Source organism: Eubalaena glacialis, chromosome 8, assembly GCF_028564815.1.
Source record: "Eubalaena glacialis isolate mEubGla1 chromosome 8, mEubGla1.1.hap2.+ XY, whole genome shotgun sequence".
Taxonomy (NCBI): domain Eukaryota; kingdom Metazoa; phylum Chordata; class Mammalia; order Artiodactyla; family Balaenidae; genus Eubalaena; species Eubalaena glacialis.
Window position 1 is genome coordinate 15,692,867 of NC_083723.1, and position 24,150 is coordinate 15,717,016.

General features: G+C 41.3%; 1 protein-coding gene across 3 annotated transcripts in view; it reads left to right on the top strand.

The window, feature by feature from the left end:
- The window catches only part of LOC133096748 (calcium-independent phospholipase A2-gamma-like), a 143,183-nt gene that overhangs the window by 61,640 nt on the left and 57,393 nt on the right, over positions 1-24,150 (top strand). For 2 of the 3 annotated variants that reach the window (XM_061198414.1, XM_061198416.1), the window contains exons 1-3: positions 14,289-14,430; positions 22,259-23,410; positions 23,563-23,712. In XM_061198414.1, the coding sequence (XP_061054397.1) occupies positions 22,349-23,410; positions 23,563-23,712 (1,212 nt within the window). In that variant the 5' untranslated portion in view covers positions 14,289-14,430; positions 22,259-22,348. Of the gene's footprint in view, positions 1-14,288; positions 14,431-22,258; positions 23,411-23,562; positions 23,713-24,150 lie in introns of those variants that run through there. The other variant, XM_061198415.1, reaches the window with a different exon arrangement.

Consider the following 24,150-nt stretch of genomic DNA (forward strand, 5'->3'; position numbering starts at 1 on the left):
CAAGCTGTACTAGGATATAAACAGGTGTCTATCACTATAGTGCTTTAAAATTAAACATTCTAAGCAATGTTTCTCAAATGTTATTGTGCTTATGAATCACTTGGCGATATTGTTAAGATGCAGATTCTGATTCATTAGGTCTGGGGTAGGACCTGAGAGTCTGACTTTCTCACTGATACCCAGGTGTTGCACAAGCTGCTGGTCCCATGGACCATGCACCATGGACCATCCTTGGTGTCGCAAGACTCTACGCTACACTGTCCAATATGGTAGCCATTCTCCGCATTGTGGCCATTTCAATTAACTTAAAACAATTCACTTCCTCAGTCACATTTCAAGAGCTCGAAAGTTCTATTGAACAGATTTACTAAGGAAAACACAATGTATTAAATAATTCCTAGTCCCCATGATCTCGCCTCCTCTCTTTCCTAGCTGTAGGCTGCCAGCTTTTATTGGGAGAATAGCAAGCATTGGTTGGATAAGCAGGTGTGTTTGAAGCTGGGGGAGATGGGGCAGAAGAGAACCAGGGAGAAGAGTTGTTGAGGAATCCAAAGAATAAAGGTATTTCAAGGAGGGTGAGGTCAACGGGGTCAAATTTTGCCAAGAGGACAAATAAGCTAAGGTTTGAAAAGTGCCCATTGATGGTGGCAGCATGGGCAGAGGAAGAGGCAGTAGTTGATGGAATATAGGATTAAACTAGTGTTGTTTACGATGGAAGCTTTTTGCTTATTTCCATGGTAAAATTTTTAAATGCTGGTCTTGGACCACAAAGGAGAGACTGGCCATGGGGATATACTGGTTTTGAATTTTCAAGTCAAAATGGGCCCTGTGGTAACCTAGTTCATGCTCTGACTATTCAGAGAACTCAAATAAATACCATTAGCCATCAGAGATTTCAGAGTCTCCAGTTCTGAGGAGCACATCTCAAGCCTTCAAAGAAACCTCAGATTTCCTTCTGGCTAAGCAGAAAAAAATAATAACTTTGTCTTTATTACACCGGTAATTACAGAGCTCTTCGCTTTCTTTGTGGCCTCCAGTTAGGATGAGGAGCAATTTCACCAATCACCTTTTACTCAAAATCTGACCAGACCCTTAAAAATAAACTCTCTTTTCAAGGAAAGGCCAAGCCCTAAGGGATGTTGCCAATCAAAATCTGACACCTTGTTCAGAGTATGAAGATCAGTTGTAATCCGGCGCTCGGCCCAACCTCCTTTTCAGAAATTACATTCATTTCCCTATTATTAGTAAATTTTAAAAAAAGAATACAAAAGCTGATAGAACTTGGTGGTGGACGCAGCTGATTACATTTTCCTGCTACTGCAGCAGAAAAGCCCTTTCAAGGAGAATGGCATGCATTACCCTTGAGGATGGACAGGGTTGACTCTCCAGGAGCAGTGTTGAGCCTCTGACACTCTCAGAATATTGCCTTCCTGATTGCTCCAAATCGCTAACAGACCGCTGTGTCATTGTGTTACCTGGTGGCACAGGAAGGCTGACCCGGTACTTGAATTGGACTCCTGGGACCTGTGGGACACTGGAGTTTGGACTCAGATGGGCACCATGTCATTTTGGGCAAGACAGAATCTTTGAATCCCTTTATTTTTAAAATAGGCAGCATATTGACTGTGCCCATTTGACTCATAGCTTCTGTGAGAGCAAAGTGGAAATCTGAATCCCGGGGCCTCAGGCCCACTCTTCACTCACTCGCCTTTCCCCCCTTCCCTTTCCAGGAGCAGGAGCCCCTCGGGCTTTGGGGGAGGGAGGGTTTCTGGGGCCCCTGAGTTGGAGCGGGTCACATTGCATTGTCTTCATGACCATGTAGCTCATGTTGAAAATTAAAGTTTTTGGCTTTTCTTGGGATTTCCCTGGCGGTCCAGTGGTTAGGACTCCGGGCTTTCATTGCTGAGGACCCGGGTTCGATCCCTGGTCGGGGAACTAAGATCCCACAAGCCACATGGCACAGCCAAAAAATAAATAAAGTTTTTGGCTTTTCTTTAAAAAAATCAATAAATAAAATAGGCAGCATATAATTTTTTCCCTGTCCTAAGAGGCTGTTTTTAAAGGAACAAAATGCAAAACTGACAGGTACATCAAAAGCATCTTGATTCCATAAGATAGCTGTGCAGTGCTGACCTAGCTGATGCTGCAGCCATTCTCAAAGTTTATGGCTGGGATTTTTCTTTTCAGGAATTTTTAAAAATCTGAGTTTCTGATGATTAACTAGTGGATTTCAGTCATGTGGACATTGGCTCAGTGGGGACTTAGTGTTGTCACGATTAATTAATTTTGGCTTAATGATGGGCCCTGGGGAGAAAGATGGAGCCAGGAAAGATGGGACCGAGGAAATGGACTCCACCCAAGGGGCTTGCCCCTGAGGGCAGGTGGGCAGTCCAATGACCCATCCAGAGGAAGTGACAGACTCTGGCAGGTTCACCCTGGTGTGAAGGATGAAGAGGCGGGAGGAAATCCAGGCGGTGGATGTAACCCAAATCCGGGTAGATAGAGGCAATGAACCTGGTGTTGTGCTTATTCTCGCATGGGCCCAGTGAAAGGACAGTCAGAGGGTAAGGCAGAGTTTTCAGCTTTCACCTACATCAGAGTTAACTGGGCAGCTTATTAACACAGCACTTCCTGAGAACCTGTGGATGGGGTCAGGCGTCCATACTTTCAACAAGCCGCCAGGTCATCCTGATTTATCCTGATGCTGTCCTTCAGAGGACCACTTCCAAGAGGGGTGAGAGTGGGCCTCATCCTTCCAGGTATCAGGCGAGCACATGAAAGGGCTGGAGATTACTTTGGGGCCATATCCCTAGAAGGAAGCTGAAGTTCTAGAGAAGAAACTGAGGCAGAGTCACAGCTTTATGGAGCAAGCAACAGACAGGTAGGTAGAAAATAACTAACTTGGTGGCCAGGCTCACTGTATACACATTGGCAAAACATCCTGCCCCATTTCCTGTCCTGATTATGATCTGAGAGCTGTGACCTTAGAGGCAGGGCTTACAGGCAGATCAAAGTCTGGGATGTGGGGATACATCACATCTAAATTAGCCTCACTGTGTTTCTAACCAAGTGATTTCTGCTTTCAAGTAACAATACCAATACAAGTGTCTTGAATAAGATGAGAAATTTCTTCTCTCACGTTACAAGAGATCCAGGGTGGGTGGCTCCAGGGTAGGTTTCTCTTGAGCACCCAGAGCTGGCAGAACTCCGGGCTGGTTTCCCCGTGAGTCTCATGGCTTTCTTCTCAAGGCTACAAAATGGCAGCTGTTGTTGCAGTTTTCAGGTCCTCACACAACCTTGTGGAGAGGAAGAAAAAAGAACTGTATCCCCTTAGTCACTCATTATCAGGAAAGAAAACATTTCTGGAAGCCCTCCAGCAGACCTGTCTTTACACCTTGCTGGCCAGAAAGGGTTGTTTGTTGACTCCTCCACCCATCTTAACACCCCCATGGTTTATATCCGGTGGCTGGAAGAAGGGCTCCCTTCCCTGTCCCCCACTACTGAAAGTATTGTGGTGCAGTGTACCGGGAGGGAGCAGGGAGATCTCCTCAGGAGGCAATCAGTGGTGTCTTCATCACTCCTCTCAGAAACATGATTAAAGGATTCTAAATGCTGGGAAAAGGTCCCTGTACAGTTTACTGCATGAACTCCTTATGGTCTGTCTGTTATCAAATGATGCCAGTAAAGTTCATGGTAAGGAACTAAGCTTTTGCACATAACTCAGAGCACTGCCAATCCTTCCTCCATTCATCCTCCTCTAGGACACAACGTAAATTCCCAGCACACACCCTCCTGTGCAGGACCCTGCGAGCCTTCTCTCAGGGTCATCTTGACCTTTGTGTTGAGAAGCACAGAGTTGTACTTCTTAACTTGGGCATTTTCTCACTTTCCATTTTTGAAAACAAAGATTCCTTCTTCTAACCTTTTTATTTCACATTAATCAAACTCATCTCAAATATTACAACTCTAATGTACTTCCCCCTTCAAGGGAAAGTGAAGAAACATTTCTTCAAAAGTGCTGTAGGAAGGTAGGCTGGGTTCTGTTTTTGAAATGAGATGAAGTTGTGTTTTTCTGCCTGCTCATGAAAATGTCTTGCCTGATAAGTTCTGTGAGTCATGCAACTTAGAAACCCATAGACTTCCTGCTTGATTCCAGTAATGATTCATAATTTTATCATCTAGTTTGTGCTTTAAAGCTATTTCAAGAAGATAAATACATGCGGTAAGAATGTCTTAGTTGATTTTTGTATTCCTTCTTTCCCTTTCCTTTCCCAACATTAAAATAAAGAAATGAAACATCTCAATATCAAGACAATCTAAACTGTTGGAGGAGGTAATCAAGAGGATGTGACCACTGGTTGTCCCACAAACTGGACCCAGGCAGTAGAAGGCTCCTCCCTCCCTCCCCTGTCCTTGGAATGAACACTCCACTTGCCTTCCCGGAGCTGGAAGAGAACATCTTATAAATGCTCCGCCCCTATACTTATGGTGGTCCCTGCAGCCTGTAGAAAGGGAAAAAATAAGATTCCCCAGATGCCTGCTATACAAATGGATCTAAAGGAGGCAATTGGTCCACAGGGTCTGCAGTAGCTCTTAAGCCCAACACTGACACCATCTGGATAGAAACAGGAACAGCAGCAGTCTGTGGGCTGAACTCAGAGCAGTTCGGCTGGTGATCACCCAGGAGCCCTGGCCATTAACCCTTTGAGCTGACATTTGGGCTGTTCTAAAGAGAGAAACCCTATGGCTTGGACAATGGAAAGCCAAGGGGTGGATGATATAAATAAGCCCTTGTGGGGTCAGGATATGTGCAGAGGCACTTGGGTTTGCCTGCAAGAGCCTGAGTCCTCACTGTCTCCCATGTCCCAGCTCGTAAAGCACTGACACCCCTTGGTAATCAGGAAACAGATGCCCTAGCTTGGGTAGGAGCCCTAGCAACTGATCCTTCAGTAAATACAGCAGATTGAGTGCAAAGAAAGAGTGGCCACCGGAGCGCCCTGGTGGGATGCCATACTGCTAAGGATGCTGGGTTGCCCTTGAAAGACAGTGACTTAGTTAAAGCAGTAACAAGATGTCCTGGGTGTTCTAAACAATGCCCAAGGCAACTGCCAAAGGAATTTCGGGCCATCCTCTGGAGATCGCGCCTGGTAAGGGATTGGCAAATAGATTATATCAGGCCCCTCCCTTAAATGAGGGTCCTAAATGTGCCCTGGTTTGTGTGGATACCTTGTGTGGCTTAACACAAGCTTTTCCCTGTTGCCAAACCAGCCAGGCTACCTCCATTGTGGGGTTAGAGAAGCTGAGTACCATGGGTGGATGCCCTCATCGAATAGACAGTGATTAGTGGTCACATTTCAAAGGTCATGATAGGCAAGCCTGAGCAAAAGACCGTGACACTGAATGGAGGTTCTGTCTCCCCTGTAACCTGCAGACCGCAGGGTTGGTAAAAAGAAAGAATGGACTCTTAAAGCAGCAGATTAAGTTACTAATAGGTAAAACCACTTTGGCCAGGTGGACTAAAGTACTGTCCCAGGCTTATTACATTTGAGTGATCAAACACTAGGGCCTGTTGCCCCATATGCCAGACTGGGGACCCCTGCTGAGACATCCAGCACCAAAAAGGTATAGAAGTCACCAGAAACAGCCATTGCCCGGACTCTCGCTGTGGATGAACAAGCTATGCTGCTGGGAACCCCAAGCCCCATCACGCCTTGGTGAGGCGTTATCTATTGGAAGTTAAGGTAGGACGTCCCGCTGAGATGGGTGAGCTACTTTGTACCCCTGGGTGCGGGGGTGGGGTGAGGACTAGTCAGTTTCCACTGGGGTCCTATTGTCCTGCTGCAAGCGGAACACGCACCACTGAAAGAGGGGAGAAGGTGAGGGTCCTGCTCTGGCATGTCCCGCCCCTAGTCCACCTCCTCTGTCCTGACAGTGTTGCCTCTCCGGGCCGACATCTGTGGTAAACGCAGCCAGGTCAAGTTCCTAAAGCTGCCAGACTCCCTCTTCTCAAGGCCAGGTGAGCATATTCTGTTTTCCACTGTTAACTTTTGGCCACTCTCTATGTCCCCTCCTGGAGGATATTATAGCACACATAGAAGCCGTAACTAAGTTCACTCACGAGCCTTAAGTAACATAAAATGACATAAAAATAAAGAAAAACCCAGAGGGACCTCTTGTAGAAAAGCATACTGTTACTATTTGCAAGTTTTCTGTACCTACTCTCTCCCCATCACTTTGCTACGCCAGCCTCTCTTTGCCAGGTACTTTGATTTTTTTTTCTTTTGCCTAGGGTACTCTGATTTTTAATTTGAAAGAGGATGTTTTAGACAGCATATATCCAGAAAAAGCTACCTACCTCCAATTGTAAAAAAAAATACATTGGCATTCTCATGAATCAAAATCTCTTACAAAGAGTAGAACGGTGGTTACCAGGAAGGGGTTGGGGAGGGATGGGAAGATTTGGTCAAACGGCACAAACTTCCAGATGAATTAGGTTCTGGGGATATAATATACCACATGGTGATTAGAGTTAATAATACTGTATTCTATACTCAAAAGTTGCTAAGAGGCTGTATCTTAAAACTTCTCATCATTAAAAAGAAATGATAATTATGTGAAGTGATGGAGATGTTAGCTAACACTATGGTGGTCATCATTTTGCAATATGTAAGTATATCAAATCAACACGTTTTACAACTTAAACTTATACAAGGTAGTATTTCAATTATATCTCAATAAAACTGGGGTGGGAGAGAGAACACATGTAATAAAGGGTTCTACTGACTTTCTATGCTGTGAACATGTTTTATCAGTGAGCGGATATGCTGCCCAGTAGGTGTTAAAGGACAAATGTAATTAAAATGTGCTACTTGGGGGAAAAAACCCTCCTATGAATCTGATTAAAGTTAATTCATTTTCTAAAAGTCTGATCATACCTGAAGCTATAAAACTGGTTTCTTAAATATACATATTTGAAGACTGTATTTTGCATCCTCAGGAAGCCCACTCTGAAACAATTTGGCACTCTTGGGCACCACAGTACTATCAGTTGGAAGAGATGTGTAGAGACAACCCAGCTTTATATCTAGTTGTACAAATTGTTTTGGAATTAGTGGGAATTGGTTGAGTTTATGAAGAATCCCAATATCCCCTAAACTTTGTTTTTTTAATCAAACATTAGAACTATACCAAAGAGTTCTAATTGATTGGATGGCCTTTGAGAAATGATTCAGTCTTTACTGTATTTACTTATCAGTAATAGATGTTATTTTTAAAATTATTATGCTTAAAAAGAGATTTTAGGATACCTATATAAGTATCATAAAGCTAACAAAATCACTCTAGTCAGAATATCTTGAGTTCTTTAGATTTAAGATCCATCATATGGGATATATACACCTCGATTCTCTACTGGGCATAAAGCAAAGCCAAGAAATTTGGGTGTAGATTTTTTAAAATCTATAAATATAATGACCTATATAGATTATATAGTCACACCTATATAGTGCAGCTAGTCTTTTCTTTTGTTATTTAGAGAAGCTAAATAAGTTTTTTTTTAACTGACCTATAGTTGATTTACAATGTTGTATTAGTTTCTGCTGTACAGCAAAGAGATTCAGCTATATATATATATATATATGCATTCTTTTTTATGTTCTTTTCCATTATGGTTTATCATAGGATAGTGAATATAGTTCTCTGTGCTATACAGTAGGACCTTGTTGTTTATCCATTCTATATATAGTAGCTTACATCTGCTAATCCCAACCTCCCACTCCAGCCCTCCTCCACCCCCCTCCCCCTTGGCAACCACAAGTCTGTTCTCTATGTCTGTGAGTCTGTTTCTGTTTCATAGATAGGTTCATTTTTGCCATATTTTAGATCCCATATGTAAGTGTTATCATATGGTATTTGTCTTTCTCTGTCCGACTTACTTCACTTAGTATGATAATCTCTAGGTCCATCCATGTTGCTGCAAATGGCATTATTTTCTTCTTTTTTATGGCTGAGTAGTATTCCATTGCATATATGTACCACATCTTCTTTATCCATTCATCTGTTGATGGACATTTAGGTTATTTCCCTATCATGGCTATTGTGAATAGTGCTGCTGTGAGCATAGGGTGCATGTATCTTTTTGAATTACAGCTTTGTCTGGATATATGCCCAGGAGTGGGATTGCTGGATCATATGGTAGCTCTATTTTTAGTTTTTTGAGGAACCTCCATACTGTTTTCCATAGTGGCTGCACCAACTTACATTCCCACCAACAGTGTAGGAGGGTCCCCTTTTCTCCACACCCTCTCCAGCGTTTGTTATTTGTAGACTTTTTTAATGATGGCCATTCTGATTGGTGTGAGGTCATTCCTCATTGTAGTTTTGATTTGCATTTCTCTAATTAGCAATGTTGAGCATCTTTTCACGTGCCTGTTGGCCCCCTGTTTGTCAAGAAGCCATTTTTTAAATATAGAAAAGAGTGTAAAATGTGCCTTTTGCAACTTTCAAAATTGTTTAATAAGTTTGAAAATATTTGAAATAGTATTTTTCAAGGAGATTGGAGTCAGGTTTTACTTCCTCTTTCTATTTGTACAGCAAATACATTTTAAAGTTAAAATTACTTCTGTAATGTCAAAGGAGGAGGAGGAAGGTAACACCAATATCCTTAGGTGGTTTCCAGCAGGTAATTAGTGTTATGGGGTGTTATCGGGGTAGCATGTCCCCCATCTCTTCCCATTGCCCGCATCACATTTGGGGGATTATTTTACTTTGGTTTAGGAATTTTTTTCCCCTACAGTCTGATTAACTCAAAACCATTCATTTGAGTTATAGTGGTTGGCGTACCAGCTAGCAAGGCACCTCCTTCTCTCATGCTGCCAAATTCCTGGCATTGTACGTGTTTGGCTGGGGGGAAAAAAAAAGGAAGGAAGCTTTTCTGTCTGTGCTTCCTTAATGAGCTAAGATTCTCTCCTGATTCACACATTGGGATTCCCTTGAATCATTTCACTCCCTGCTCTTTGGGGATTCGTAAGATGCATCATAGTTTCTGAATATTTCAACTGCATACAGTCTTGCTTTGCCTACTCTGAAGTCTGTGACTTACATATCTAAGTAATTAATTTTCCTAGAGAGAACTAATTTCCCATTCCTTTTATTTTATTTTATTTTTAAAGATTTTTTTTTGATGCGGACCATTTTAAAGTCTTTATTGAATTTGTTACAATATTGCTTCTGTTTTTTTTATGTTTTGGTTTTTTGGCCACAAGCCATGTGGGATCTTAGCTCCCCGACCAGGGATGGAACCCGCACCCTCTGCATTGGAAGGCGAAGTCTTAACCACAGGACCACCAGGGAAGTCCCCCCATTCCTTTTAGACAGATCTTTTCCTCTTCTTCTCAAGGTGTTCAAGTGTTTTTGATCGTTTGTTCATTTATTTAATCTGAATTAATTAATAGCTTCTTCTGCTATTACAGCCATATTACATTTGTAACTTAAATATTCAAAAATGGAATGAACAGGGAATTCTACTCAATATTCTGTGATAACCTATATGAGAAAAGAATCTAAAAAAGTATATGTATATGGATAACTGAATCACTTTGCCGTACACCTAAACTAACAAAACATTGTAAATCAACTATACTCTGATAAAATTTTTTAAAACATCGAATGAACAGGCATAATTTCTGTTTCACCAGGATTATACCCCACTGTAAATCATCCTCAGAAGTAGTGAATTCCTAGGTCAGCCATCCAAGGCTATTTGTGATTTAGCTCTTTGTAACATTTTCAGCTCTGTTTTTTATTCCATCATCTAAACCTTTGGCTTTCACCCCATTCTCAGGAAAAGCTGTGTACAGCCCTTACTTTCATGAATTTGTTCTGTTCTTCTTCTTACACTAAAATGTCTTTCTTTACCTATTCTATATCTTACACATCCTTCCATTTGGAAATAATTATCAATGGCTTGTCCTGAGCTCTCCCTAATTAGGTTGAGCAAATAAAACACAAAATGCCCAGTTAAATGTAAGTTTCAGATAAGCAACAACTGATTTTTATTTAGCATAAGTATGTCCCATCCAATGTCTTTAAACTGTGTAAAGGTAATTGTATTAATTTCCTTTTGCTGCTGAAACAAAATGCTACACAATTAGTGACAAAACAACTCAAATTTATTATGTCACAATTCTGTAGGTCAGAAGTCCAGGTAGGGTCAGTTGGGTCCCCTGCTCCAGGTCTCCCAAGGTCAAAATCAAGATGTCAGCCAGCCTAGGTTTATATCTGGTGGCTCTGGGGGAGAACATGCTTTTAAAAGTCATTTCGGTTGTCGGCATAATTCAGTTTTTATACTTGTAGGGCAGAGGTCTGGATCTCCTTGCTGGCTGTCAGCCAGGAGCATCCCTTCACTCCTAAAGCCACCTGTGTTCCTTGTCAAATTGTCACTCCTTCTCCCCACCACACCTACCATCTGTGAATCTCTTTGCCTTTTCTTCTGCCACGTCTCTAATGCTTCCAGCCCAGCTCATGTAGTTAGATTGAGACTACCTGGATAATCCAGGATAATTTCCTTTTTAAAAAATCTGTACCCTTAATTCTATCGGCAAAGTCCCTTTCGCCTTGTATCAATAATATAACATAGTCACAAGTGCAAGGGATTAGGCCATTATTCCACCTTCCACAGTAACTATTTTCCTAGAATTATTTTCTGGCATATCCTTCGCTTGAGTGATTTGGAGAAATATCCTACAGCAATATTGCTTAATTTATTTTGGCTACAGCATTAAGTTTTGTTTGAACAATAAAGAGGGTAGAAGTTCTTTGAAGAGGTATTATAAGCCAGACTTTAATAGTCAATAGAAGGAGGGGTTGAGTATTGATTTAGATAAGGAAAGATCTATAATAGATAACTGGTAAATCTTGTAAATCGAATGAGAACAGCAAGTAAATGATACAGGAGCAATGTGGATATCTATTTTATCTAACAGCCAAAGAATATAGGATTGAACAATTACTGTCTTTAACATTATTCCAAGTGTGATATTTTCCTGAAGGCTATTGAGTTATTATTAGCCTGCTATTAAAAACAGAAGGTAATTTCCTATTTTGCACACCACTGAATTTATATTGTTTGAAATGAACTGAAATTCTCTTTTCTCTTAAAACTTTTTCTAACATCAAAAGAAACATGAATGGGTTTTAATTTCCATTTGTAACTTATTAACTGCTAATCTGGATAAAATTAAAAATCAATTCAATAATACAGAATTATAGTGAGTCTACCATTTGCTGGGGATTATGCTAGATCCAGAGGATACAAATATAGTTATGTTATACTCCTTGCCTACAGGAAACTCACAGGCATATAAACAAATAAATCACAATACTGTGCTGGTAGGGAACCAGGAGAAGCAAGCACAAATGGAAGGAATGATTTACTCAATGAAGAAGTAAGATAAGGATTTCATGTTGTTGTTTTTTTTAATTTCTTTTCAATGACAATTTTTTTAGAGCAGTTTTAGGTTCACAGCAAAATTGAGAGGAAGGTACAGTGATTTACCGTATACCTCTGCCTTCACACATCCATAGCGTCCCCCACCAGGGTGGTACATTGGTTGCAACCAATGAACCTACATTGACACATCATAATAACCCGAAGTCCATAGTTTACCTTAGGGTTTATTTTGGTGTTGTACATGCTATGGGTTTGAACAAATGTATAATGACATGCATCCATCATCATAGTATCATACAGAGTATTTTCACTGCCCTAAACATCCTCTGGGCTCTCCCAAATCCCAACCCCTAGTAACCACTGATCTTTTTACTATCTCCATAGTTTTGCCTTTTTCAGAATTTCATATAGTTGGAATCATACAATACGTAACCTTTTCAGTTTGGCTTCTTTCATTTAGTAATAAGCATTTAAGATTTTTCCACATCTTTTCATGGCTGGAAGTTTGTTTTTAGCTCTGAAGAATATTCCATTATCTGGATGTACCACAGTTTATTTAAGCATTCACCTACTGAAGGACATCTTGGTTGCTTCCAAGTTTTGGCAATTATGAATACGGGTGGTATAAATATCTGCTTGCAGGTTTTTGTGTGCACATAGGTTTCCAGTTCCTTTGGGTAAATACCAAGAAGCATGATCACCGGATTGTATAGTAAGAGTACATTTAGTTTTGTAGGCTTTTCTCATTTTGAAGGAGGCATGAGCAAAGGCACTGAAGCGTGAAAAGGCACAGTGTATTTGGGAAACCATAGGTATGGCTGGAGGGTGAAGAGCAAGGGGCAAGTGGTGAAATTAAGGCTGGAAGCTTGGCAGGCTCAGAGCCTATCACACCATGCATTTTATTCCATGGAGATGAAGCGCCAGAATAAACTTTTTAATCAGGGACATCATGTGATTGGGTTTGCACTTTAGAAAGATTGCCTTGGCTGCACAGAAGAGAATAACTCTGGGTCAGAGGTCAGTTACAGGCTCGAAAACCAGTTTAGACAAGATTTAAACTAAAGCAGTGGAAACGATGTAGAGCAAAGGAAAGATGCGAGAGATTCTGCAGTAAGATCGTCAGACTTCAGGGCGGTTAAAGGTCTGGGGGTTAAAGGTATATGGGTTGACACGGGGGGGGGAGGGAAGAGCAAAGAAGGAGTACTTGAGAGTTTTTAAAAATTTTCTGGGAAGGGAGGAAAATCTGGATATTTGATAAAGTCTGACTAACTTAGGGAATAAAGGAAAACAAGGGCAGGGGATGGATGGTTGGAGGGTGACAAAGACTTTCTCATTGGTAGAAGTTTAATTTGGTTTCTCTGAGCCCTCTTCTGTCAAGGCTTCCTGCCCGGGCCCTGTCTTTGGTCTGCCTAGTCCAGTTTTAGCAAGAATCCTGCTGAGTCAGTTTAGAGAGAATCTCCCACCCTTGATATCTGATCACCCTCAGTGTCTAATCACAGTAATCAGTTTTTAGCAGGAATCCTGTGAAAATGGTTTAGCAAGAATCACCCCTACCCTTGGTGTCCCGTCTTAGTAATTTTCCATACACTGGCCCCTCTCACTCTGCTCCTGGGCTACACATCTCCAGCTGTCTTTGTTGTATCTGCAATTGAGCCCAATCTCTCTCCCCCATTGCAAAAGTCTTGAGTAAAGTCTTCCTTATCGTTTTAACAAGTATAATTTTTTCTTTAACAATGGGGGGAATCATCTCTTTGTAACTAAAGTTACTTCCATATGCCTCTAAAGTTTAGTTTGTGTATACACCTTCTAACTAGCGTATGGCTAAATAACATGCCTAGATCTTGCACTGCAGGGGTTTATCAGGCATTATGATGTACACAATCCAGCCATTTATGCCCCAAGAACCTAGCAAGCTGGCTTCCTCCCCTTAATTAAAAAAAAGGAAAAAAAAAAAGTGTCAGTCTGACACCCACTATGTGGCAGCTCATACAATTCCTTCCTTAAACACTTTACAATCATCTTGCAGGGGGCTAAAGCAGCAACAATCCCGTGAGACACGGCAAGCCTAGAGGAAAGAGAGACTAACAGTCTTGGGAACACTTTGAGGTTGAGGTCTAGTAAAGACTACTTTTCTGTTTCTAACCTCAACTTATTTAAAGGAAGCTATTGTAACCATCCAAATTTGCTGTTGTAGCGTGCAAGCTTCTTGATAAATAAGGAATGGGCATGGCTACGCTCTAAAAAAGTCTTTTTTTTAAGGACACTGAAATTTGAATTTCATGCCATTGTCATGTGTCCCAAAACAGACTTTTATTTTTTTAACCATTGAAAATGTAAAAACCATTCTTGGCTTACAGGCGTACAAAATCAGGCGGTGGGCTGCATTTGCCTTATGAGCTGTAGGTCGTTTGCAGACTTGGTAGGCATAAAATGTCAGGATTCAAAAACTATGTGTTAAATGTGGGACCTGGCGTGGGGCGGTGCAGTAGAGGGACTTCACAGGCTAACTTCTAATACTATAACGTATGTGAAAGCAGTTTCCAGTGATTTTTAGTCCAAGTGGCCAAGCCCAGGAACGGTGACAGCACACTGGTAGGGACCGCGGTCCAAGCCGCCTCTCCGGGTGTCCGCAGGCGCGTGCACGCAGGCAAGTTTCCGGCGCGTGCACGCAGGCAAGTTTCCGGCCCGCGCTCAGCCGGGCTCTACTGCGCATGTCTGGGGAGGGGGCGGAGCGGCGACTGATGGGTGGGCCGAGGTTCCAGCGAGGCTGAGGAGCTCCTCGCCGGTGGGCGTGTACACTGGGGCGGCGCTGCGTCACTTCCGCCGGGGAGGGACGGAGTTGGGGGAGGGTGGCGCCCCGGCTGTCGCCTCGCTATTTGTGCTGGAAGCTCAGCTGATGCCGGCTGGCCGGCCGAGGGGACGCCCGTGCCGGGAAGAGGCGCGTCGCCACTGCCGCCTAAGTAGTTGCGGCCTGCATCCCGGTAAGTTGCCCGTGGGGGGCCGGCGGGACGGTAGACTACGGGAGAGGGCAGCCGGGTGGCCCGGGCACTCGTCTGGGATTCCAGGTCTTCTTATCTCTCCCCGGAGGGCGCTTCCAGGGCGAGAGAGCGGGGAGACGCCCGGCCCCGAGGAGGTCCCCGAATCCAGGCTCCAGGAGGCGGCCGGGCACCGGAAGGAGCCCTCGGGTCCCGGGCCTGATGGGTGCGCGACGCTCTCCGCCTCCTCTGACCCCGTGGGCTTTGCTGGTCCAGACGCGCAGACTGTTTTGGTTTCTCTGGTCCCGCCCCGCGTTCCCTGTCCCACCCACCAAGCCTCCCAGCCTAGGTTCCCCGAGTCTGCCTGGCTTCCCCTGGGCAGTAGGTTCTCCAGCAGTTCGCGGGAACCTGTTAAAGCGATGTCCCTATTCTTCATCATTCTCCACTGTCGGCGCACCTGGTTTGTCAGCTGCTCCGTGTTTTTAATTATCAGCAGTTTCTTTGTAACCCCACGCACGTTGAATTCTATTCCGGGCTGCTGTTGCTTCAGGCGGATTCAGGTGCGTGCTTTTTGAAAGGTGAAGTTGTGTGGATCATTGTGTTGCAGTGCTTCCCCTCGCTGTCATGTCTGTCATCGTGCGGGGAGGAACCTGGTTTCTACGCCCAGTACAATGATAACTTTCGATAAAAGTGGTGACACCTAGGAAAAACTTGGACGTGGCATGAGGAACTATCACATAATCCTATTTAAAGTGATGTTTTTAGTTCCAGTAACATCCCAGTTGGTCTGCATCCCAATCTACAGTCCCAATTCTTGAGCTTTCAAAAATGACAAAAGTAGGTTTTAGTGTATCGAGAAAATGCTGTTAAGACAGTGAAATATTAAGAATTTTGAAATCCGGGAGTTTAAAAAAAGTATATTACACTGTGAACCGAGAGTTTAATGCCGCTTATGAGGCAGGTGTTTCAAACCCATTGCAGTTATTTTGTTAAATGGCTTGTGCAAATTAGTTGTACTTTGAACATACGAACGTGCTCTTATTTCGGGATTTTTATTAAACTTTTTCTCAGGGTTGCTCATTTTTCTGTTTCTGTATCAGATCTAAATTAAAACCTTGAAAGCATTGTCCTTTTAACAAGTGATGTTGGCTGAAAAGATCACTTTCACTAGCTTGTATATTTACTTGCTTCAATGTACCTTGAGTTGTTTTTTTGCTTACTAATAATGACAGAGGATTTGGGCCGAAGGGTACATACTGTCTTGCTTGTGAAACATAAATCTGTGTAAAGGTCATAGTTAGAACTCTTAGCCCAACATCTTCCTATCATGTCTTAGTTCTAACCTTTCTTTCCCATGTCTTGTATTTTACTTTATTCATTATCCTTGCTTTTTAGAAGTGCCATTGCCCTGAGTTTTTCGGGATATCTTTTGTCCTGTGCTTTTTTGTTTGCTTGGAAGACTACCTCTTCCTAACTCTGAATGGCAGTCAAGGCTCTACCCTTGTTCTCTCTACACCAGAGTGTTAAAATTTGAAACCCAAGGAATACTTTAGTAGTTCCATGAATATCCTGAAATGTCTTGGAAAATATAGTGTATATATGCAAATAAGCATTTTTCAAAGAAGAGGAGCTTTTATCAAGTTCTGGGATCCCCAAATTCTCAAGAAGTGTTACTGTACACCCTTCTTCGGTAAATTCAGTCTTACGGTTTTAGCTGTCACTGTGGTAATAACTCCAAACATTATTCCACAGCCTGTGTTCCTATAGTACATCTCCATTTGAATATCCCACTGTTAACTGCATCCTGTAAATCCAAGAGATTTTTATTAAATTGGCCCCCTTCCCAGTTATCTCGTATTCACAAACGGCACTCTTCCTGTTTCTCTGTTTAAAAACACTTAAGTTGTCTTGACACCTACCTCTCCTTACCCCATTCTTTCCTGTTACCAAGCCCTGTGTTTTGTTGTTTACCCCACTTTCAAAGTGTGGCTCAGAGTAGCCCTCGTTTCCATTATAGTACCTTTACTTTAATTTAAACCCTTGTCACTTCATGGCTCCATTATTGCAATAACTCAGTGAAGTCCTCTATACATTCATTCTTTCCATCGTCAGCGGAGCCTCCACTTCAAAGTTCCCTTATTTCTTCTAGTTAAAACGTCATTCCGTTCTCTAGTGGGGGGTCTAAGCCTCACTGTTCTATTTATACCTCCATTGTATTTGTACTACCCTATAAATAGGGAGTCTGGTCCTCCCTGCTCTTTTCTCAGTTGATGATGGCACTTCCCAGTTTACCTTCTTTATCTGTTTGCAATCTAACTTTTGTCCCAGCTGAATTTGCTCTCCAAACCCTTGTCTGCGTTTACTAGTGTTGTGATTTGGGAGCAGTTAAATTCAGCTTCTTGATTTTGTTGACAGCTCTCTCTGTTGAGTAATTTTTACTTGACAACTGTAGTTTCTAGACTACAGTTGTATTAAAATAGGTGTATTAAAATAGTATGATCATGAGATCGTCTTGTTTTCCTTTAATTGTTCCCTTTTTCAAATTTGCTTTATATGCTGTATTTCAATGCCAAGTCGATAGGTGTATTCATAATTGGTCAGGAGGATTATCTCTTAATGGAAAGAAACAATGCAGATCCCTTACCTCTAAGCTATGTAGCTCTGTCCTCTGCTTGACTCTTAGGCCCATGTCTACCATCTTTCCCACTTCTTACTTTCCTTTAACTACCTTATTCTTGCTATTCCTGAATAGGCAAAGCTTATTCCTGTCTCCAAAGCCTTGGTTGCTTCTTCCTCTTCCTTGAATACTTTTTACCCAGAAACTTTTAATAATTTGCTTCCTCGCTTCATTCAGGTCTCCAGTAACATGTCAACTCAATTCTTCTCCTGACCACATCAACTAAAATAGCACTTTCTGTGCCCTTTCTCCCCAACCCCCAGCTTTATTTTTCTTCACGGCACTTCTCGACCTGTTGCTATACATTATATTAGTTATTTGTTTATTAATAAGTTGTCTTTTTCTCCAAGACCTAGGAGACTACCTGAGGTTTAATAAGTAAGTGGATTATTCCTTTTACTATGAAATAGTATCCCTTTTTAATGTCATTTCATGCTTTTGCCTTAAATTTGCCTTAAAGGGCTTTTTGCTTTCTTTTGGTAATATAGGCCTGGCATATATTTTCCCCTATTCCTTTATTTTTAACCTTTCTTTATCATTATATTACAGGAGTGTCTAGTAACTAGTATGTAGCTGGAGTTTTCATTTCTAAAATTTTGCTGTTCCTGTACACTCTTTGTACAGTTCTTTTTTTGTTTCCTTGTTTTTGTTCCCTCTATCATTGACTGTTTTAAACCTACTGAATTTTTTTCTATTATTTCTAATCTTGGTTACACGTTTTCCTGTTAGCTATACTTGCTGGTACTCCCGTGAAGTGATTCTTCTTTGACTGTGAGTTAATCTTCAGTGGTGGTTGCTGAGTGTGGGAGTCTCTTGCCCTGAGCTTTGGAAGTGTCCTTCCATGGTAGGACTCAGTGGACTCAGCAGAGGCCCCATGGAGCTCACTAGCTCTGACTAGTTTTCATTTGCTTAGGGTTTCTGCACTATAAAGGTAATGTGACTGCAGATCCAGGCATGTGATTCCTCTTCAACTGTGGATTTCCCACTGTTGGGTTTGTTTTTTTAACTTTATTGTGGTAAAAAATATATCATAAAATTTACTACCTTAACCATTTTTAAGTGTATAGTTCAGTGGCATTCAGTGCATTCATGTTGTAAAACAAATCTCCAGTACTTTCTCAGTTTGCAGAACTGAAACCCTACCATTAAACAACAGCTCCCCTCTGCCCCATTCCTCCAGCCCCCTGTAACCATCATTCTACTCTCTGTCTCTGAATTTGACTGCTCTAGGTACCTCATGTAAGTGGAATCACACAGTACTTGTCCTTTTGTGACTGGCTTATTTCACTTAAGCTCATGTCCTCAAGGTTCATGCATGTTGTAGACTGTGACGGGATGTCCTTCCTTTTTAAGGCTGCATAATATTCCATTGTGTGCATATACCACATTTTGTTTATTTAACTGTCTGTGGACATTTGGGTTGTTCCCACCTCTGCTATTATGAATAGTGTTGCTATGAACATAGGTGTACAAATATCTTTTTGAGGCCCTGCTTTCAATTCCTTTGAATATGTACCTAGAAATAGGATTGCTGGATCATATGATAGTTCTAGTTTTAATATTTTGAGGAACTGCTATACTGTTTTCCATAGCAGCCACACCGTTCTACAGTCCCAGTAACAGTGCTCAGGAGTTCCAGCTTCTCCACATCTTTGCCATCACTTGGTATTTTCTGGTGTTTTGTTTTGTTTTTGGGGCTTAAACAACAGAATTTATTTCTCAGGTATTTTCTGGTTTGTTTTTTTCTTTTGCTTTGTTTTGTTTTTTATACTAGCCATCCTGATGAGTGTGAGGTGATACCTCATTTGGTTTTGATTTGTATTTCTCTGATGATCAGTGATGTTATTCATCTTTACATATGCTTGTTCACTGTTTGTATGTCATCTTTGGAGAAATGTCTGTTCAAGTCTTTTACCCATTTTTTAATTGAGTTATTTGATTTTTTGTTGTTGAGTTGTAGGAGTCCATTATTGGTTTTGAGTATGGCTTTTTATCCACGAGTACTTTAGTTGTATTTTATCATGTTATTTCTGTCTTGGGGATTGTGAGGCTTATTAATTCAGCTTATTACATTGCCTGCAAGTCCTGAGGGGTTCAGAAGAGCCAGGAAAGCAGATAGGTTTGCTTCTTTTCTCTCCTTCCCTCTATAAAATTGGGTGTTTTAAAATAATATGCTCACATGCGATTTAGACAGATTTTAGTTCGGACTGTCACCTTCCGAAGAGTCACGATGGGTTCCTGGTTTCTGTCTTGTTCTGTTACTCCATCTGTCAGCGATCTGCTGGAAGCAGATCTAATGTCATTCCTTTGCTTATCATACTTCATTGACAGTTCGATCTTTAATCTCCTTGGCAAGATTATCAGACCCTTGGTAACCTGGTCCACCCTGTCTTTGCAGTATCCCCTTATACCTCTCGCTCATCATTCTCTCCAGGTCCTGGAATGAAACCACTACTTGCAATTTTTGCTTATATTGTGTATATTTTCTTAAATGCTTTTTTTGTGTTTGTTTTTCCCATTATCTAGCATTCTCTCCTTCCCCTCTTATCTTTTACAGTGTAATGAATTCCTTTTTTGCTCAGTTTTCAGCATCTGTTTTCAGACTTACCTGAGTATCTGCTCTCACTTTGTGTCTTCCATTCACATAGCACCATCTGTTAAAGTGCATTAAAGTGTTTGCTTTTTTTTTTTAACTACAAAAGTGATACCTGCTCTTCATAAGTAATTGAGTCTGTCCAAAAATGAAAGTAAAAGCCCTTCTCATTCTCTTTTGATTCCACTTCTCAGCTCACAGGAATTAATAAACAGGTACTTACCCTTTCAGAATCTGTGTGTGTGTGTGTAGCCACAGATTTAAACTGCATATATAGGTTTTTGTTTTCTTTTATTACATAATATCTTTGTGTCTACATCTTTGTATCCTCATGTGTGTATGGTATATATGATATTGCAGCTTGCCTTTCTCACTGTACTGTGTATGAAGGATATATAGGCAGATCACCTATTCTCCTTAACTGCTGTGTAACATTACATTGTAACTCAGTTTATTGTATGTATGTACCGTAATTTATTTAACCATCCCTTGCTAGAAGAAACTTAGAGTTGTTTTTCAAGCAGTGTGGCAGGGAATGTGTGTACATGTCTTTACTCCTATGCAGTTATTTTTGTAGGATAGATTCTTAATAGTGGAATTGCTAATCAAAGAATATGTGCCTTTAAAATTTTGATAGATAGCATTTAAAATTTCATTAGATACTGTCAGATATTTCATTAGACACTGTCAGGTTAGCCCTCTGTGTCCCATTTCCCCAGGTATTATCAGTACTGGATATTATCAATCATTTATATTTTACCAATTGGAAGAACAAAATATCTGTTTTAAACGACATTTATGTTGTGGTTATGAACCCCTTGTCTGTTAGAAGTGGCACACAGCTTATTCTAGTCTGACTTCTTTGATTAAATAAGCACTTTGTACTAGACAGTGAAATCTTCCTTACAAGGCTATCTCGAGCTCTAGACTGAAAGTTTCTTGGTATCCTGTTTGTGGTCTTAGCATCTAGCACTATGTCTGGTGTAGAGTTGTGGTCGAACGCGTGCCCAACATACAGTGAGGCCAAACAAACTGAAATGTCCACGTTTGGAGTGGGAGAAAGGTTTATTGCAAGGGTCATGCAAGGAGAACGGGTGGCTCCTGCTCAAAAGACCTGAACTCTGATGGGTTTCGGGAAAGAGTTTTTATAGGCAAAATTTGTGGGGAGGTCTGCAGGGTGTGTGCCCCTCCTCTGATTGGTTGAGGTAGCCGGGTGGTGTTCCAGGAATCTCAACCATCAGCCTTCTGGTTCCAGCCAGTCTGGGGTCCTAGCGCTTGTGCTCAGCCTGAAGTTACCATCCTCCACCTGGGTGGGGGCCTGAGTTCCTGTAGAAGAACCCAGAGATATGTACCAGATTGTTCTGTGCATTCCCCCAGGAGGAACCAGGACCTGCCCCATCTCTGCACTGTTGTTTCTTTCTGCATCACCTCATTCCCTTAATTAGTGACTGTTTGACTCTGCCCTTTGGAACTCAGGGAAGGTCTAGGAGGCTGAAAGCCTTTTTCCTACAAACAAGAAACTGGGGACACAAAGGCTTTCGTGCCTGGGAGGGTCCTGCTCAGTTTCGGCCCCCTTTTCTTTGATATTCGTCAGTCTTGAGTGGAACGGGTGTTGGAAAGGAAAATAACATTTTGGATAGAGAGGTTAATCATAAACTCAGCAGAGGACCTCGGTTTTAGGGGGACTCAGTTTCAGATTAAATATTCTACAAACGGTTTGCAACGAGTAGGAGTGTAAGACTTGACTCTCGTCTTCAAAGAACTTACAGTCCAGTGTCACATAAACTGTCAAGACTTTAAATAGCATAGGAAGGAAGAAAAGCAGCATCATATCTAAATTGTGTCAACGAAAAATTAATCAGTAGATCTAAAAAAGAATTGGAAAATTTTATTTGAGCCAAATTTGAGGATTATAACCTGGGAAGAGCATCTCAGAAAGCTCTGAGAACTGTTCTGCCAGTTAGAAGTCAAGACACAGTTTAAGTTTTTTGAGATAGAGGGCTGTACATTAAATGATGTATATTGACAGTTTACGTAATCAAGATTTAAGTGCCATCGTGGTGGATCATGTGACCCTTTACAAGATCAAGAACGAATGCTCTGTCTTCCTGATGCTAGGAGAATGTTGCTGTATGATTCAGCAGGTATTCCTGCTGATGGGGGAGGTCTGGCCAAGTCATGATACAGATGCAGCATGCACGGTGTGGGGAGAGGGGAGGCCAAAGGGCAGAGAAGAATTTTTCTGTTTAAATTTTTCTTGTCTTGCCATAAATATGAATTTTATTTCACAATTGCATGTTCAGTTTTTTGCTGTAGGAAACCTTATCTATTGGGCAGCTTCTCTAAATTAGTTTTCACATTAGTTTTCATGAAACATCCTACTACTCACTGTTTTTTCATTGACTTCGTAATAAAAGATGACTGATTTTCTGTTCGCTTAAAAGTAAAATCTATTTTGCCATAATGAAAATATATTATCCTATCTTCTTTTGAGACAAGTTGCTGAGTTTAGTTCAAGTAGTAATTTACCTTGAATCCTAATTTTTTTTTTTCTTGCATTTCAGATAAGACCATGAATTATGGCATTTCTTAAATGAAGCATTCAGGAATGAAGTGAAAGTCATAACATATAGAAAATAAATGATTTTTAAGTTATGTCTGTTAATTTGACTATAAGTCTATATTATATTTACCTCCTTAGTAATGCGAGAAGTCTTTGTGGGAAGCAGAGGAGCAAGCAGCTGCCTTTCTTGTGCTCGCCTAAACGTTTCTGGAGGATAAGCCACGTCAGTCTACAAAGAGGTTTTCATACAAGCAAAATAAGATGTAAATGGACCAAAAGTGAAGCTCATTCTTGCAGTAAGCACTGTTACTCTCCAAGCAACCATGGTTTACGTTTTGGAATTTTGAAACTTAGCACTTCTGCTCCCAAGGGACTTACAAAAGCGAGCCTTTGTATGTCCCGTATTAAAAATACTTTGAACTCTGTTTTGAAGGCTGTTTTTGGCAAGCAGAATGAAATGATCTCTCGTTTAGCTCAACTTAAGCCAAGTCCTCGAATATTAAGAAAAGTGTCAGATAGTGGCTGGTTAAAACAGAAAAACATTAAACAAACCATCAAATTTCTGAAAAAATACAGCAACAAATCAGCAGAAAAGGGTTCTTTTGCAGCAAAGGAAAGTCACGTTATGGAGAAAGAAGATATAGGTAAACAAAGCCTTTTTCATTACACGAATAATCTAACCACAAAATTTGGAGAGTCATTCTACTTTTTATCAAGTCATATTAATTCATACTTCAAGCGTGAGGAAAAAATGGCTGAACAAAAGGAAAATAAACATTTCCAGGACAAATCAGAACTTGAACTTAAAAAGACTGAAGACGAGAAACCCAGTTCTCCAGATCCTGGCGTCCTGACTGATAAGAAGCTGGGCTCAGAAGCTTCTTTATGTTCTGAGGACAATGCTGCAAGTCCCAGTGGGACGCCTGAGGTTCTTCCCATTGCTACTAAACAAAGTATTGCTAACTTTCTTTCTCGTCCCACTGAAGGTGTACAAGCTTTAGTAGGTGGTTATATTGGTGGACTTGTCCCCAAACTAAAGTGTGATTCAAAGAGTCAGTTAGAAGAGCAGGAAGAGGCGATGAAAGCTGAGCAGGCCATCAGCAAAGACAAAAATGCAGAGGAGAAAAGGCGGTTATCTCTTCAGCGAGAAAAGGCAAGTCGTTATTCAGTGTGGTTTTAAGTTTTAATTTTTGTCAAATTTCTAAGTTTCGTTTCCTTATGGGACCTAAGACACTTTAATCATCTGTTGGTATCACTGGAGCAGTTGCTTACTCAAATCATACATATTTTAACATGTCTTTGTAGATAATTGCCAGAGTGAGTATTGATAACAGAACCCGGGCATTAGTTCAAGCGTTAAGAAGAACAACTGACCCAAGGCTCTGCATTAATAGAGTTGAAGAACTGACGTTCCATCTTCTAGAATTTCCTGAAGGAAAAGGAGTGGCTGTCAAGGTAATTCTGATTACATTTAATCTGGTTTTATTTTGGAATAAAAATACTAATAAACCTTCTAAAATGGAGACGGCAACGCGTTTCATTTTTCTATTTAAATATTTTTGTGGTTTTATCGTACATGTGATGTGTTATATATTTAGTAATTGCCCTGTGCTTTGCATTATGCCAAATGCTCCCTTTTATTCTGTGATATGTTATGCTCTTAGTACTCATACCTGTACTTTAAGATTAAACATTTTAAAATAGAGGATAGGGGCTTCCCTGGTGGCGCAGTGGTTGAGAATCTGCCTGCCAGTGCAGGGGACACGGGTTCAAGCCCTGGTCTGGGAGGATCCCACATGCCGCGGAGCAACTGGGCCCGTGAGCCACAGTTACTGAGCCTGCGCGTCTGGAGCCTGTGCTCCGCAACAAGAGAGGCCGCGATAGTGAGAGGCC